This window comes from Cannabis sativa, unplaced genomic scaffold (genome assembly GCF_029168945.1).
Source record: "Cannabis sativa cultivar Pink pepper isolate KNU-18-1 unplaced genomic scaffold, ASM2916894v1 Contig5, whole genome shotgun sequence".
Lineage (NCBI taxonomy): Eukaryota > Viridiplantae > Streptophyta > Magnoliopsida > Rosales > Cannabaceae > Cannabis > Cannabis sativa.
Window position 1 is genome coordinate 184,633 of NW_026870041.1, and position 13,192 is coordinate 197,824.

Sequence of the window (13,192 nt, forward strand, 5' to 3'; positions counted from 1 at the left end):
TCATAACACCTTTAGATCGAATTATTATTAAATTTTATTTTGACAAAAAATCAGTTTAGGGTCCTATTTGTACCATTTTGGAAAATACAAAGTCTATTTTGTCATTTAACAAAACAGATAGTCTAATTGGTAACTTTTGCAAAACACAGAATTTCAAATAGTATTTACCTTATTTTTTATATAAAAAAAATCTCAAAATTATTATTGTTTATTTTAAATAATAAAATTCAAGTTTGTATTCATCTCTGTAATATTGGATGGGTCGGAAAATATTCTTTATTTAATAACTTATTTATATATTCAAATAATTACAAAAAAAAAAAAAAAAAAAAAAAAAAAAAAAAACCTTATATTCAAATATTTATTCAGACATTTTATCAAAAAAAAAAAAAAATACTCTTACAAAAAATGTATATATTTACTCAAAAAATTCCACTTTAACGCACATTTTTTATTTGAATTTCACTTGTTTATTTATTTTCTTGATATGAAATTAGCTCGAAATAGTTTAACCACTTATATACTTTCACAATATTTTTGTATCAAATGACATTAAGAATAAAAGTTTAGACATATATTAGGCTTTACAAAATAAAATTTTAGAATATTATTAACAATAAAATATTTTGTTATTAATTATAGAAATTTTTACATGAATAATCCATTTTGCACAATTTATTACCTAAATACCTCTACACGCCTATGTCTACATTTTTACTTACAAAGTTGGTTTTATTACACAAATACCACTTAGTCATCATTTCATCCATCATCAATCAAATCCTACTCTATTCCCTCTCTTTTTTCATTTTCTATCAATCAATCCATCATTTCACTCTCTTTTTTTCTTTTTTTCTTTTTATTTTTAATTTTATTTCAGTTTTTAATTTTTTATTTTTAATTTTATTTCAGTTTTTAATTTTTAATTTTTAATTTTATTTTCAGTTTTTAATTTTTAATTTTTTTTCCATAACAATTCTTCTTTTCTTTTTATTTTTAATTTTTAATTGTAAAGCTAGTTTCTTATATATTGTTACAGGTCTGTGATTGACTTCTATCAATCAATCCATCATTTCACTCTTTTTTTTCTTCTTTTCTTTTTATTTTTAATTTTATTTCAGTTTTTAATTTTTAATTTTTAATTTTTTTTCAGTTTTTAATTTTAAATTTTTTTTACATAACAATTCTTCTTTTTCTTTTTATTTTAAATTTTTAATTGTAAATCTAGTTTCTTATATATTCTTACGAAGAAACGGACCTTGATAACATATGGAGCGACTGTGTAGAGAATAAAGCCAGAAAGAGTATAGAAATCATTGTGCTTCTTATGTATGTTTGCTCAACAAATAATGCAGAGATTTCATTGTCAACGTTTCTGGGAAAAAAGCTAATGTTGGTGCTGATGTTCGAACCGAGGTTTGTTTTCGGTTTCTTTTTGGTTTTCTCCCATATTTGAAATTTTACACCTTCTGTATGTATTTTTTTAATATGTTTTTTATCTAGTTGTTTCCTGTCCATTTTTATTTCATCAATGGGTAACAATGAGATTTATCATGGATGTTGATGTTCAAAGAGTTTTTCCTGTATTTTAGTTTGTATACAGTTGTTTTGTAGTTTTATTATAGTTTTGCTACTTGCATATGTTATTTCACTATGAAATTAATATGCAACTATTTGCACAAAACTTACTATGTATAACTACTATTTTTTAGTCCCCATCAAATTAAATTCTTGCATAATATATAAACTATCATAAAACGATAATGCAACTATAAGGCAACTATTTGCACTTGCATACAGTTGTTTTGTAGTTTTATTATAGTTTTGCTACTGGCATATGTTATTTCACTATAAAATTAATATGCAACTATTTGCACAAAACTTACTATGTATAACTACTATTTCTTAGTCCCCATCAAATGAAATTCTTGCATAATATATAAACTATCATAAAACGATAATGCAACTATAAGGCAACCAAAACAAAAAATAAATCAAAATGTAACTGTATATAACGTAGATGTATTATTCATGAGGTTTTTTTAAAAAAATTTCACATCATACATTGTTTTGAATTTGGTGGGAGGTCCAGATCTGTTTGTTACTGATCTACATTTCATGAATCTGGATTTCGATATTAGGGGGAGTTGTTTTGATCGAATAAAACAGAAAACAAATGTGTAATTTCAGTTTCTTCACAGTTTTTCTGATTTTTTTCGTCATTTTCAGTTTCGATCATTGCAGGTATTTTTTTCCAGTTGATTTTGCCAGAATTAATAGTTGTATTTTTCTCGTTTTGGTTTCATTTTGGTTGTTTTGCGGTTTTGAAACGAGGGCGTATTTTCATCTGGTTCGCTCTGTACAGCTGAAGGCTTAGTGCATGTGGTATTTTTGTAAATATTTGTATGTGGACTGTATAAATGTTTAATGGGCCGGCCCAAAGTATTTTTGTAATTTTTTTTCCTTTTTTGTATTTTTTTGTTTTTTTCCCTTAATTATATATAAATTGCGCACGCTACTAATTCAATTATGTATTTTAAAAATAGAATTTTACACTCTTTTGATAATTATTGGATCTTTACTCTTTAATTAAGGTTATTGTTAGAGTTTTCTTTTTTATAGGATTCGTTAAATTTATTAGGGAAATTTGAAATTTGATGCTTATAATATCTTAAATTTTTTTTCCTAAATTCATAATTATTAAAATTGGTCATATATGACCACATTACTATTTTTTCACAAATACTCCTCCCATTTAAAAAACTATAATCAAAAGGCTTAGTTCTCTCTCTCCCTCTCGCACAATACACCCACACCCACCACATCGGCTTCACCTCTGACGACGACGGACGACCACCCACCGCCACCGATAGCACCGCACGATGACGGACGACCACCCACCGCCACCAGCACTGTTATCGGACCACTCCGATCGAGACCCGCACTGTATCGCACAAAAACCATTTTTTTGGGTTTTTAAAGTCGGGTCCGATGGGCCCATCGGACGGGGCATCAGACCCATAACCCTAAACTAAAGTATTAAGCTATATAGAACACGGGATTAAAGCTAATTAAGATTTTCGTCCCCTAAACTTTGACATGTATCAAATCATGTCTCCTGAACTTTTATAACCCTTAAAAATTCTTCCTGAACTATTAAGATTATCAAATTTAAGGATTTTTGTCAAATTTCATTCAATTTTACTAATTTAGTGATTGTTTATGTACTAAATCATACTCCCCATACTTTAATATCTACCAAATCACACTCCTCAAACTTTGACATGTGTCAAATCATATCCCCTAAACTTTCATCTATATTAGACTTCCCTTACAAAAATAAATAAAAGTATTTAAATCTAACAATTTCAATAGTTCATAGGATTTTTAACGATAAAAAAAATTAAAAAAATATAATTTAATACATGTCAAAATTCAAAAAAATAAAAATCCTAATTAACCTTCTATTATCACCAATTAAGGTTATTAGGAAATTTCATAATTCTTTAACATCTCTATGTATATCTTAAGATTAAGAAGAAAGGATAGAAAGGTTGGTGATTGGTGGAAAGGTTTGGTATTTGGATTAGAATGAAATTTACACGTGTGGATGTCGAGGACAACAGCCTCTGCACACGTGTATGGTGAGATTAACATGTGTTCGTGTTTGGCAAAGAGCCCTGTCTTTTTCTTATCCCTACAAAGAATAATAATAATAATAATAACCTTTTTTATTTATTTATTATTTTTTTTGAACAATAACCTTTTTTATTTTATTTTTGATAATATGTAATTTTTTTTTTCAAATAATAAATATATAATTTTTATTTAGGGCCACGGACTCATTGTGAGCTTTATTAGAATACGCGACGCGCCGTTTAGTTTGCTGAATTGGTGGGTCACTCACGTTATCACTCTTTTACTAATTCGGGGGTACTTTCGTAAATTCATACCCAAACTAACCCAAATTCATTTGAGGAAATTACACTCTATACCCTTTTTATATTGTCCTCTTTTATTTTTACCTTCTTTTTTAAAGTCTATCATTTTTACCTCTTTTTTTAAACACTATACCAATTTTACCCATGTCACTTCAAGATACTCTCCATGTGACTCTCTTATGTCAGGGTATTTTGGGTACAATACACATAAAAAGAGGTATGTTTCAAATAAATATAAAAGTAGAGGTAAATTTGATTAATTGATTAATAAAAGTGGTATTTTTCAACTTACCCCAATTTATTTACATTTCAAAAATTTATAAATATATCATGTGTTAATAATTTTTATTTTATATAAATGTATATTTTTAATTATACAATTTTTTTTTAATGTTTTCCTTCCTATTCATAAAATATACTTATTAAACAAAAAATAATTTATTTTTTTTAATATTGTGATAAAAAAATATATTCAAAGTAATTTTTCTAATTATTTAAATTTATTTTTTAATAATAAAATATATTTATTATTTTATAATGTGTGAATAAAAGTTATTATGACTTTATATTTACGAAATGACGATCATTTAAATGTTGTTTTTTTTTTTAAATTTTTTTTTTACAAAATATAAATAGATTTTGTAGTGGTTAAAAAATGAAGTATTCAATGTACCAAAATTATTTTAAAAGATGCGATAACAATATGTAGTATATATTATAGAGTATTGTTAGCGGAACTAGGAGTGTCTAGTACTATTCAGAGATAGCGTCTTATGATTAGTTAGTGATATTTCTTAAAAAAAATATTACAATAAATTATATGGACTTGATACTTAATTATACCAATAACAATATAACACTAAAGAAAGTATTAGACATCATTGATATATTTTAGCATTTCTCTAAATTATAAGGTCCTACTATGTAGATATATTTTCGTTTATTTTTTTTTCAAAATAAAGTCATTTATACATCACTACAGTTATATAAGATTACACAAATCCTATTGCAAAACAAGATTTGTACAAGAAAGATTAACCTCTACATAATAGTAACTTTGTTAATTAAAACTTAATTGACTAATACATAAACTACCCCCATTAGCTTCATAAAATACAAAAAAAAAAAACATTATCATATAATAACAAGTTTCGAATTTGGTCTAAACATTCTTACAGCCTTTCTCCTTACTTTAGACTAAATGGATTGTTAGAGAGTCTCACATTGCTAATGTGTAGAAAGATAATAAAATATATAAGATGAATGCGCTACTCCTTCCATTATCAATTGATTTTGAGATAAAACCTCACACTTTATCCCAAATTCTAACATGGTATCAGAGCAAAAAAAAAAAACAACAAAAAAACCCTCTAACGACTATCCGACCAAAAAAAGAAATCGATCAAAGTAGAGCCAAAAAAAGCCACAAAAAATCTAAAAATAATTGATCCAAAAGCCAAAGTCAAAAAAGTCATTTGTGATTTGGGAATAGTAAGCCAAAAAAATAGCCACCAATCCAGAAAGTAGAGCAAAAGAGAGAAAAAAAAAACCGTTTATGATCGAGTTGTCCAAGATGGTGAACAAATAAAATAGCTACCATTTTGAGATGTAAAGAGTCTCACATTGTTAATGTGTGGAACGATAATAGAATATATAAGATAAATGAGTTACTCCTCCTATTACCAATTGATTTTGAGATGGAATTTTATTCACCTTATCTCAAATTCTAGCGTGGATGGTTTCTACACAATCAAACTCTATATTAAACTTGCTTTGGATTAAATGGATGATTTCAAGACAATTAGACTCTACGCTAAACCTCAAAAAAAAAAAAAAACAGTCTTTTTCCTTGGTTTGGATTAAATAGATGACTTCTAGACAATCACACTCTCTATATCAACATTTTTTTTATGTTTTTCTTAAGAGGAAAATATTCTCTAGTCTTTAACTATTTTAGAAATCTACTTAAACATGAGTAAGATAGAAGAGATTGGATATTTTTATAAATATCTAAAAAAGACAAAAAAATTGTAAAAATATAAATTTATAATTTTTTAATATTTTTATGGATAATAATATTTTTTAATAAAAATATGTAAAGTTGTTTTTTCATGAAAAATGGGTAAAAAAATCCATATAAATACAAAAAATATATAATTTTAGGTATTTTGTATAAAAATTCATATTTCTAATTCTTTTCCTTGAGTTTCATCAGATAATTCTTGTAGAATATAATAAAATGTTGATGAACACAATGAAAAACTTTTTTGTGAAATAATTTAATTGTTAAACATAATTTTCTAGAATCTAATGTTTATGATATTTCTTAGTTATTGAATATAGTAGAATATCAATTTCGAACAAAAAAAAAAGTAAAATATCAATATCATTGAAAAGCTATTGTTTAAGTTGAAATTATGACAATGATGAGTACACATGAAAAAATTCTCTATTTATTTTTCAAATAATTTAATCATTAAGCATAATTTAGTAGAATTAATGATATTTTTAATTATTAAAATATGTTGTACCAAGTTAACATGCAAGAAAAATGTCATTTGTGTAGTTAAACATCAATCAAGACTTTTATTGTAGAAAAATGTTTTAAAAAAAAACAGTGTATTCTACATTAATTTCTTTTTATATTAAATCTACCCTATAGAATAATAGGGGAGTGGTAGAAAAGTTTACTTAGCACTTCTTTTATTTTATTTTATTATATTATGACTAGTGGGCTACACATTATTATAAGCAAAATATATTATTATTATTCTTCTTATTATTATTATTATTATTATAATTATTATTATTATAATTGTACAAGGCAATGTATACCATTCTTAATGACAATTACACTACATGCAATGTTTATAGGAACAAGACAAATGTGGAAATCCTCAATCGAAATGGTGAGCCAATGAATATGAATATGTTACATCTAAGTTAAGTATGGCAGAGTCACACAAGGTTTGTCACGTGGTGAATATATTATCTATAGGGAAATTTGAATTTGTATGCTTGCATTTAATTAAAATTTATCCTCAAAACTCATAATACCTTATATTTAAAATATATGACAATTTTTCTATTATGCCCAAAATACCCTCTCTTTTTTCCTTCACCCCCCTATCACTTCTTCTCTCTTTCCCTCTCTCTTCTTTTCTCTAACCGAAGCTACACAGAGGAGGTCAAATTTTGCTCCTCTATTCTCATCCTCACTACACTAGCACCACACTGCACAAGGCTCACCACAAGGCTCACCACATAATTTCTCTCATTTTTGGACGAGCATCATACACTAACTTATGGGTAATTTTTTTTTTGTTTGAACAATCTTGTTTGTTGTTGTTATATTTAGTTTAGAATGTTATTTTGATGCTTGATCTGTAGATTGTTGCTGTTATTTAGCTGTTTTTTCTGATAAAGTTTGCTGCCTGTGAAATCTGGATTTGTTCTGGTTTTCTGCATTTTTTTCGTCGGGCCCGATGCTGGCCCGATGGGGGTCCGATGAGCTGAAAAATTTGATGGCAGGGAAGACGGCCCGATGGGTCCGATGGTCGGACCATGTGGGTCCGATGGTCTGACCCGTTCTGTATTTTTTTAATTTTTTTTTTATTTTTTGGACCTGGGTCCGATGCTCTTTATGTGGGCCCGATGGGTCCGATGGTCGGACCATGTGGGTCCGATGGTCCGACCCTTTTGGTTTTTTTTCTTAATTTTTTTTATTTTTTGGACCTGGGTCCGATGCTCTTTATGTGGGCCCGATGGGTCCGATGGTCGGACCATGTGGGTCCGATGGTCCGACCCTTTTGGTTTATTTTTTTTATTTTTTTTTATGGGAAATTTGATTTTTTAATTTTTTTTGACCCTGGGGCCGATGCTCTCCATATGGGTCCGACATCGGACCCGAGTGGTTTTTGGATCTTTTTTGAATTTTTTTTATTTTTTTAAAGGATGGTCCGATGCACCTCCATGGGGTCCGATGGTCGGACCAATCGGACCCTACTGCAAGTTTTTTTTTTTATTTAATTAATTATGATTATTTATTGTTTATTATTGTATGCTTAATTTATTTTGTAGTGATTTATTAATATTTGTGTTATTAATTTTTCTTTTATTAATAATTATTATTTTATTATCAATTAATAATTATTTTTTATTATTAATTATTATTTTAAATAATAATTGTTTTATATTATGAATTATTATTAATTATTGTTTTATTAATTATTGTTATATTTTTTATGGTTTTAGTAATAATTATTAATTATATTCTATTATTATTTTTTTTAATTTTTTATTATTAATTATTGTTTTATTATGAATTATTAATTATAGTTTTATTTTTCATTTTTTTATTAATAATTATTTTATTATTATTTATTAATTATTAATTATTATTTTATTATCAATTAATTATTATTGTTTTGTTATTAATGATTAATTAAGATTTTTTTCGGTGAGATTTTTGTTGTAAATTATAACTGTGTTTTTTTAAATGTTTGTGACAGATTCAACTGTTAATGCGTGTGTTATGTATAATGGTGTTTGGGAGCTTGATGGTAGAGATTGGATTTATAAAGGGAGTGCCGCTTTGACAATTGACATTGATCCGAACCTAAGCTACTCAGGTTTGGTTGATGTTTTGTACGAAGAACTGGATGTTGACAAAGCGGAGTATGACTTGAAATTGGAAGTAAATTACAAGTACAGGAAAGGCTATGAGTATCCTGCTGAAGTTATTCGAAATGATAAGCGTGCAAGGTACTTTTTATCTACACTTGCGAAGAAGCCAGATGAATTTATTCCTTTGTTTGTGACTTTGTTAAAGAAGAATGTTTGGGTTGATCCTAGTCCCACACCAAGTTCTGTTAAGGATAATCGTAGCGAGGTTGGGAGTTTTGTTCCAGAAACAAATCCAGAGGTGTTGGTTGCGGATGTATTACCTGAATTAAACACTATGATGCCGAGTGCTGATATTGTAGCACAAATGCCCTTCATTGATGGTTTTTGTGATGGTCCAGACCCTGAATATTATGTCGAGGGCAATGATGGCGTAAGAGACGACGAAGGTACAGAGGCCCCTGTTGCTGTACCTTTGAACTTGACTCCACTATCGTACCAAATACCACCGAGGCCACCGACACATAAAAGAATGCCCCGTAGAGAAAATTGCCAAACACTGGTACTAGTAGTAGTCGTCCATGCGAAACCAGTCATGCTAGAGGAACTACCGACAAGACGGGTCCTAATAATGGTAGAGAGACCAATGATGTTAGTGGTCCTACTGATGCTCGAGGTACCAATGTGACTGGATGGAGCGATCCATTTTCTTCTTCGACAAGTTACGGTAAATTCAAGGAGAAAATGTATACAAGAGAAGACATCGAGGATCATAGTCATTATATATCTACGGTGGCACACCAGGCAGGGAGTTACATGTGGGAAAGTTTTTTAGAGACAAAGAGCATTTAAAGATGGTTGTTGGCCTGTATGCAATGAAGAAAGGGTTTGACTACTACGTTAGGAAGTCCCAGACGATATTTGGTACGTCACATGTAAGGATACAGATTGTGGGTGGAGATTAAGAGCGAAGAAGAACGTACTTTCTAACATGTTTGAGGTGAGTACATTTCATAATGTACATACATGTTCCCTTGATCTTCGAGGAAAAGATAACCGTCAAGCATCACCTGTAATAGTTGCCCATCTAATTAAGGATAAGTTCACAACTGACGGCTCGGATCGGCTTGCCCTCTCGATATAAGAAAAAGTATGCACAAGGATTACGGGATCCAAATGAGTTACGAAAAGGCATGGAGGTGCGAAGAGAAGGCAATACACCTGACTCGGGGTACACCTGAAGATTCGTACTCTTTATTACCTAGTTACTTGCACATGCTACAGTTGCGGAATCCAGTACCATCACAGATTTTGTGGTAGAAGATGGTCGCTTCAAGTATTGTTTCTTCTCTCGGGTCCTTCTATTCGGGGTTTAAGTTTTGTCGACCTGTTATATGCGTTGATGGGTCTTTCTTGAAGACTAGGTATGGTGGGCAAATGTTGTGTGCAGTGGCTTTGGATGCAGGGAGTCATATCTTTCCGATAGCTTTTGCTATAGTTGACAGTGAAAACCACAATTCCTGGACCTATTTTATGAGAAAATTGAAAGAAACGATTGGTGATGTTGAGAACTTAGCTTTTGTTTCGGATAGGCATCAAAGTATTGTTCGTGCTTTGGATATCGTGTTCCCTGATGCACACCACGGTGCATGCTACCACCACATTATTATGAACGTGAACCACAAGTTCAAGACTGACGTCTTCACGAATCACATTTACACGTGTGCGTACACGTATTCAAGATCAGAGTTTCACAGAGAATTTGAGAACATTCGGGCCATGAATCCAGCGGTTGCAAAATATCTTGAGGAAATCGGATTTGAAAAATGGGTTCGGTCGTACTTTCCAGGGGTACGTTACAATGTAATGACGAGCAACCTGGCCGAGAGCTTCAACAACACAACTAAGGATGCACGAGACTTCCCGATCCTTCTTCTGGCATAGCATTCCTGAGGTCCAAAGTCCAAAAGTGGTTTGCTTCACGAAAAGAAAAAGCTGACAAGTGGACGAAACCCCTAGCACCAGAAATGGAGGAGGACTTGGCATTGCATTTTGAAAAAGGTCGGTTTTTGAACGTTGACTCATGCGGGCCTTACACGTTGCAGGTTCACCCTGGAAGAACAGTTCTCACCGGTGGCGTAGTGGACTTCCAGGAAAAGAGTTGCACTTGCGGCTTGTTCCGGGCATGAAGTTTCCTTGTCCTCATGCATGTGCTGCATCTCAGGAGCGAAGTATTAGCGTGTACACACTATGCTCGCCATATTACACAACCGAATATTGGAGGAGAACATATGAAGGAACAATTATGCCAGTTGGTGACGAGGATGATTGGGAATTACCTGATGACATAAAGAACATGACAGTTGGAGTGCCTGTTGAGAAGCAACCAGTAGGGCGACCCAAGAAGCAAAAGGTTGGAAGAATTAAGAACAACCGAACTGCTTGTAATGGTGAAAGGATTATAAAATCACGAAAATGTAGCAAGTGCGGTGCCACGGGACACAACAGAAGCACTTGCACCTACCGAGGTTTAACATAAATTTTTAGTTTATTAGTATTGTGATGCGCTGGACTATTATGTTATTTATATTTATGGTGTAAAATATTTTTAATTTGTGGCATGAACATGTGTTGTACTGTTACGTATTTCGTATTGCATTATTTCTAAACTTTGTTAAAAATCTGAGCCAAAAACAAGTTCTACTGATAAAATAAAATAATTTTAGTGAAAGTAGTTTGTTCAAATTGAAAAGTGTAAAAGTAAACATTGTTCAACAAATATAAAAAATTAAACATCTAAAGTTCATGCCAAGTTCTGGTAGAATAAATCTACTGCCCATCTCTGCCGAAAGAGCGACATATGCTGATCATGTACTCCATCGAATGGTAGATCCAATAACTTATGCTCAATATGCTCTATGACGTACATTCCACAATCGCCGCTGCAATAGTAGGTAAACGCCAAATTTAATAAACCATAGAGAATATTATAAAATTTTTTTCTTAATTAATAAACATACTATAAAAAAAATGCATTTAAATTACCTCGATTTTGTCTGAGGTACAACTTTATTGTCCATCATTTCCCAGTCGAAGGTCCGACTCGACTTTCGGAGGTCGTCATTCGAGGACCATCACCATGTAATGAGTGTCACATACACCACACTGGTCCACCAATTCGGCTAGTAAAGGGCACCACACATCCATAAGCGAATTCAGTTCGTCTTTCGTTAGAGATCCAAGACTCGAATCGAAGAGGAATATCTTCCACAACTCAAGATTGACCTCCATAGCGATCCAATGTTTCGGTCTGTTCAAGAACATGGACATGTATATGCACTCCATACCCTTCCAAGAAGGCAAAAATTGGTTTGGATCCCCACGAAGGAGTTCCAAGATGGACTCATCCCAAACAAAACCATCATGGTCAGTATTGCTCTTCCAAGCATCCCACCGACCCCTCAACGATGAGGTAAACCAAGATGGCATCACAGTACACTTACGTGGGTACAACTCCGGGAAGAAGTGTTGCCTCCTCCTCATCATATGGAAAGCAGCATCCAAATGCTGCACAGCACATATAAATAAGTCAGCAGTAAATAACAACATTAAAAAAAAAACAAATAACAACGGTAAAAAGCAGTAAATAACAACATATAATACTTAGTTAATAAACTTACGTCATCAGAAAGCCATAGTTTGTCTGTATTTAGGGTCGAGAACCAAGCCACGCCACACAGACCGGTGAAGACGTCCCTCGGATACTTGTTTCCGATGGTTCCCACTAACCAATTTCGAAAACTATGTAGTAGCTTCTCATCAACGGGCCGAAGTGGGTCAACATTCACATTGGTTGTTGATGGCTTCATCTTCTTCTTCATTTCGGTGTACTCGTCAAACCACCTTGGCCTTTTCTTCGTTCTCTTCTCCACCGGTGTTGGAACGGTCTCTAAAACCTGAACCTCTGAATCTTGGGTATCTCCAATGGACGTGACCGACATGTTCTGAGGTGTCCGGAGTACATCTTCCTCATCATTAGGTCTGTAATCATTCGGAAGAATGAACTCATCTCCTGGAGACACGGCGTCTGGCTGTGGCTCTGCCTCTGCGCTGGCCTTCTCTGATCTCCCATAAGAGCCAATAGGGTCTTCAAGTAACCCATTATCTCATTCTGCCCTTTCAAAATATCAGTCTGGCCTTGCTTCAAAGCAAGCTGTTCCTTTTCAACACGCTCCAATCTTGCCAATATGGCAGAAGATATTGGCACCTGAGGCTGTGAGGTGCTGGGAATAGATGCTGACTGCGGCATAGATGCAGAATCGGGCATTGAGGCAGACGGTGGAACAGAACGGGCCCCTGATGGTGGAGAATGTGGTGGTGTATCATCTCTGAAGATTCCAGCTTCCTCCGCTCGCTGTTCTAGCGTGAGTGCAAGCTTTGAAGCTTGGCTGCGCAAACTATCCTGAGTAGGCTGGCCATCATCGCCAATAACCAATTCTTCCATATCCACAAATAGAGGCGCCTCACCTCCAGTGACGTGGCTCAAAAACCCGGCCTCATTACTCCGCGGACATAAAACGGAGTACACTGTCAACTGCAAATTATAACAAATTGATTATTAGACTTAA

The 13,192-nt window shown here is 32.2% G+C and overlaps 1 protein-coding gene across 1 annotated transcript; it reads right to left on the reverse strand.

Moving 5' to 3' along the window:
- Nucleotides 1–11,684: 11,684 nt before the first annotated feature.
- Nucleotides 11,685–13,107, reverse strand: LOC133033377 (uncharacterized). The gene is made up of 2 exons (XM_061108095.1): nucleotides 12,245–13,107; nucleotides 11,685–12,131 (listed from the first exon to the last, which is right to left on the reverse strand). Exons 1-2 carry the CDS (start codon nucleotides 12,563–12,565, stop codon nucleotides 11,685–11,687), a joined length of 768 nt encoding a protein of 255 aa, XP_060964078.1. The 5' UTR covers nucleotides 12,566–13,107.
- Nucleotides 13,108–13,192: the final 85 nt, after the last annotated feature.

Bases quoted from the DNA above. Each gene is read 5' to 3' on its own strand.
- LOC133033377 (XM_061108095.1), bottom strand. From the start codon at position 12,565: ATGTCGGTCACGTCCATTGGAGATACCCAAGATTCAGAGGTTCAGGTT. The intron at 12,132-12,244 runs GTAAGTTTATTA...TGTGCTGTGCAG, and splicing joins AACTATGGCTTTCTGATGAC to CATTTGGATGCTGCTTTCCA.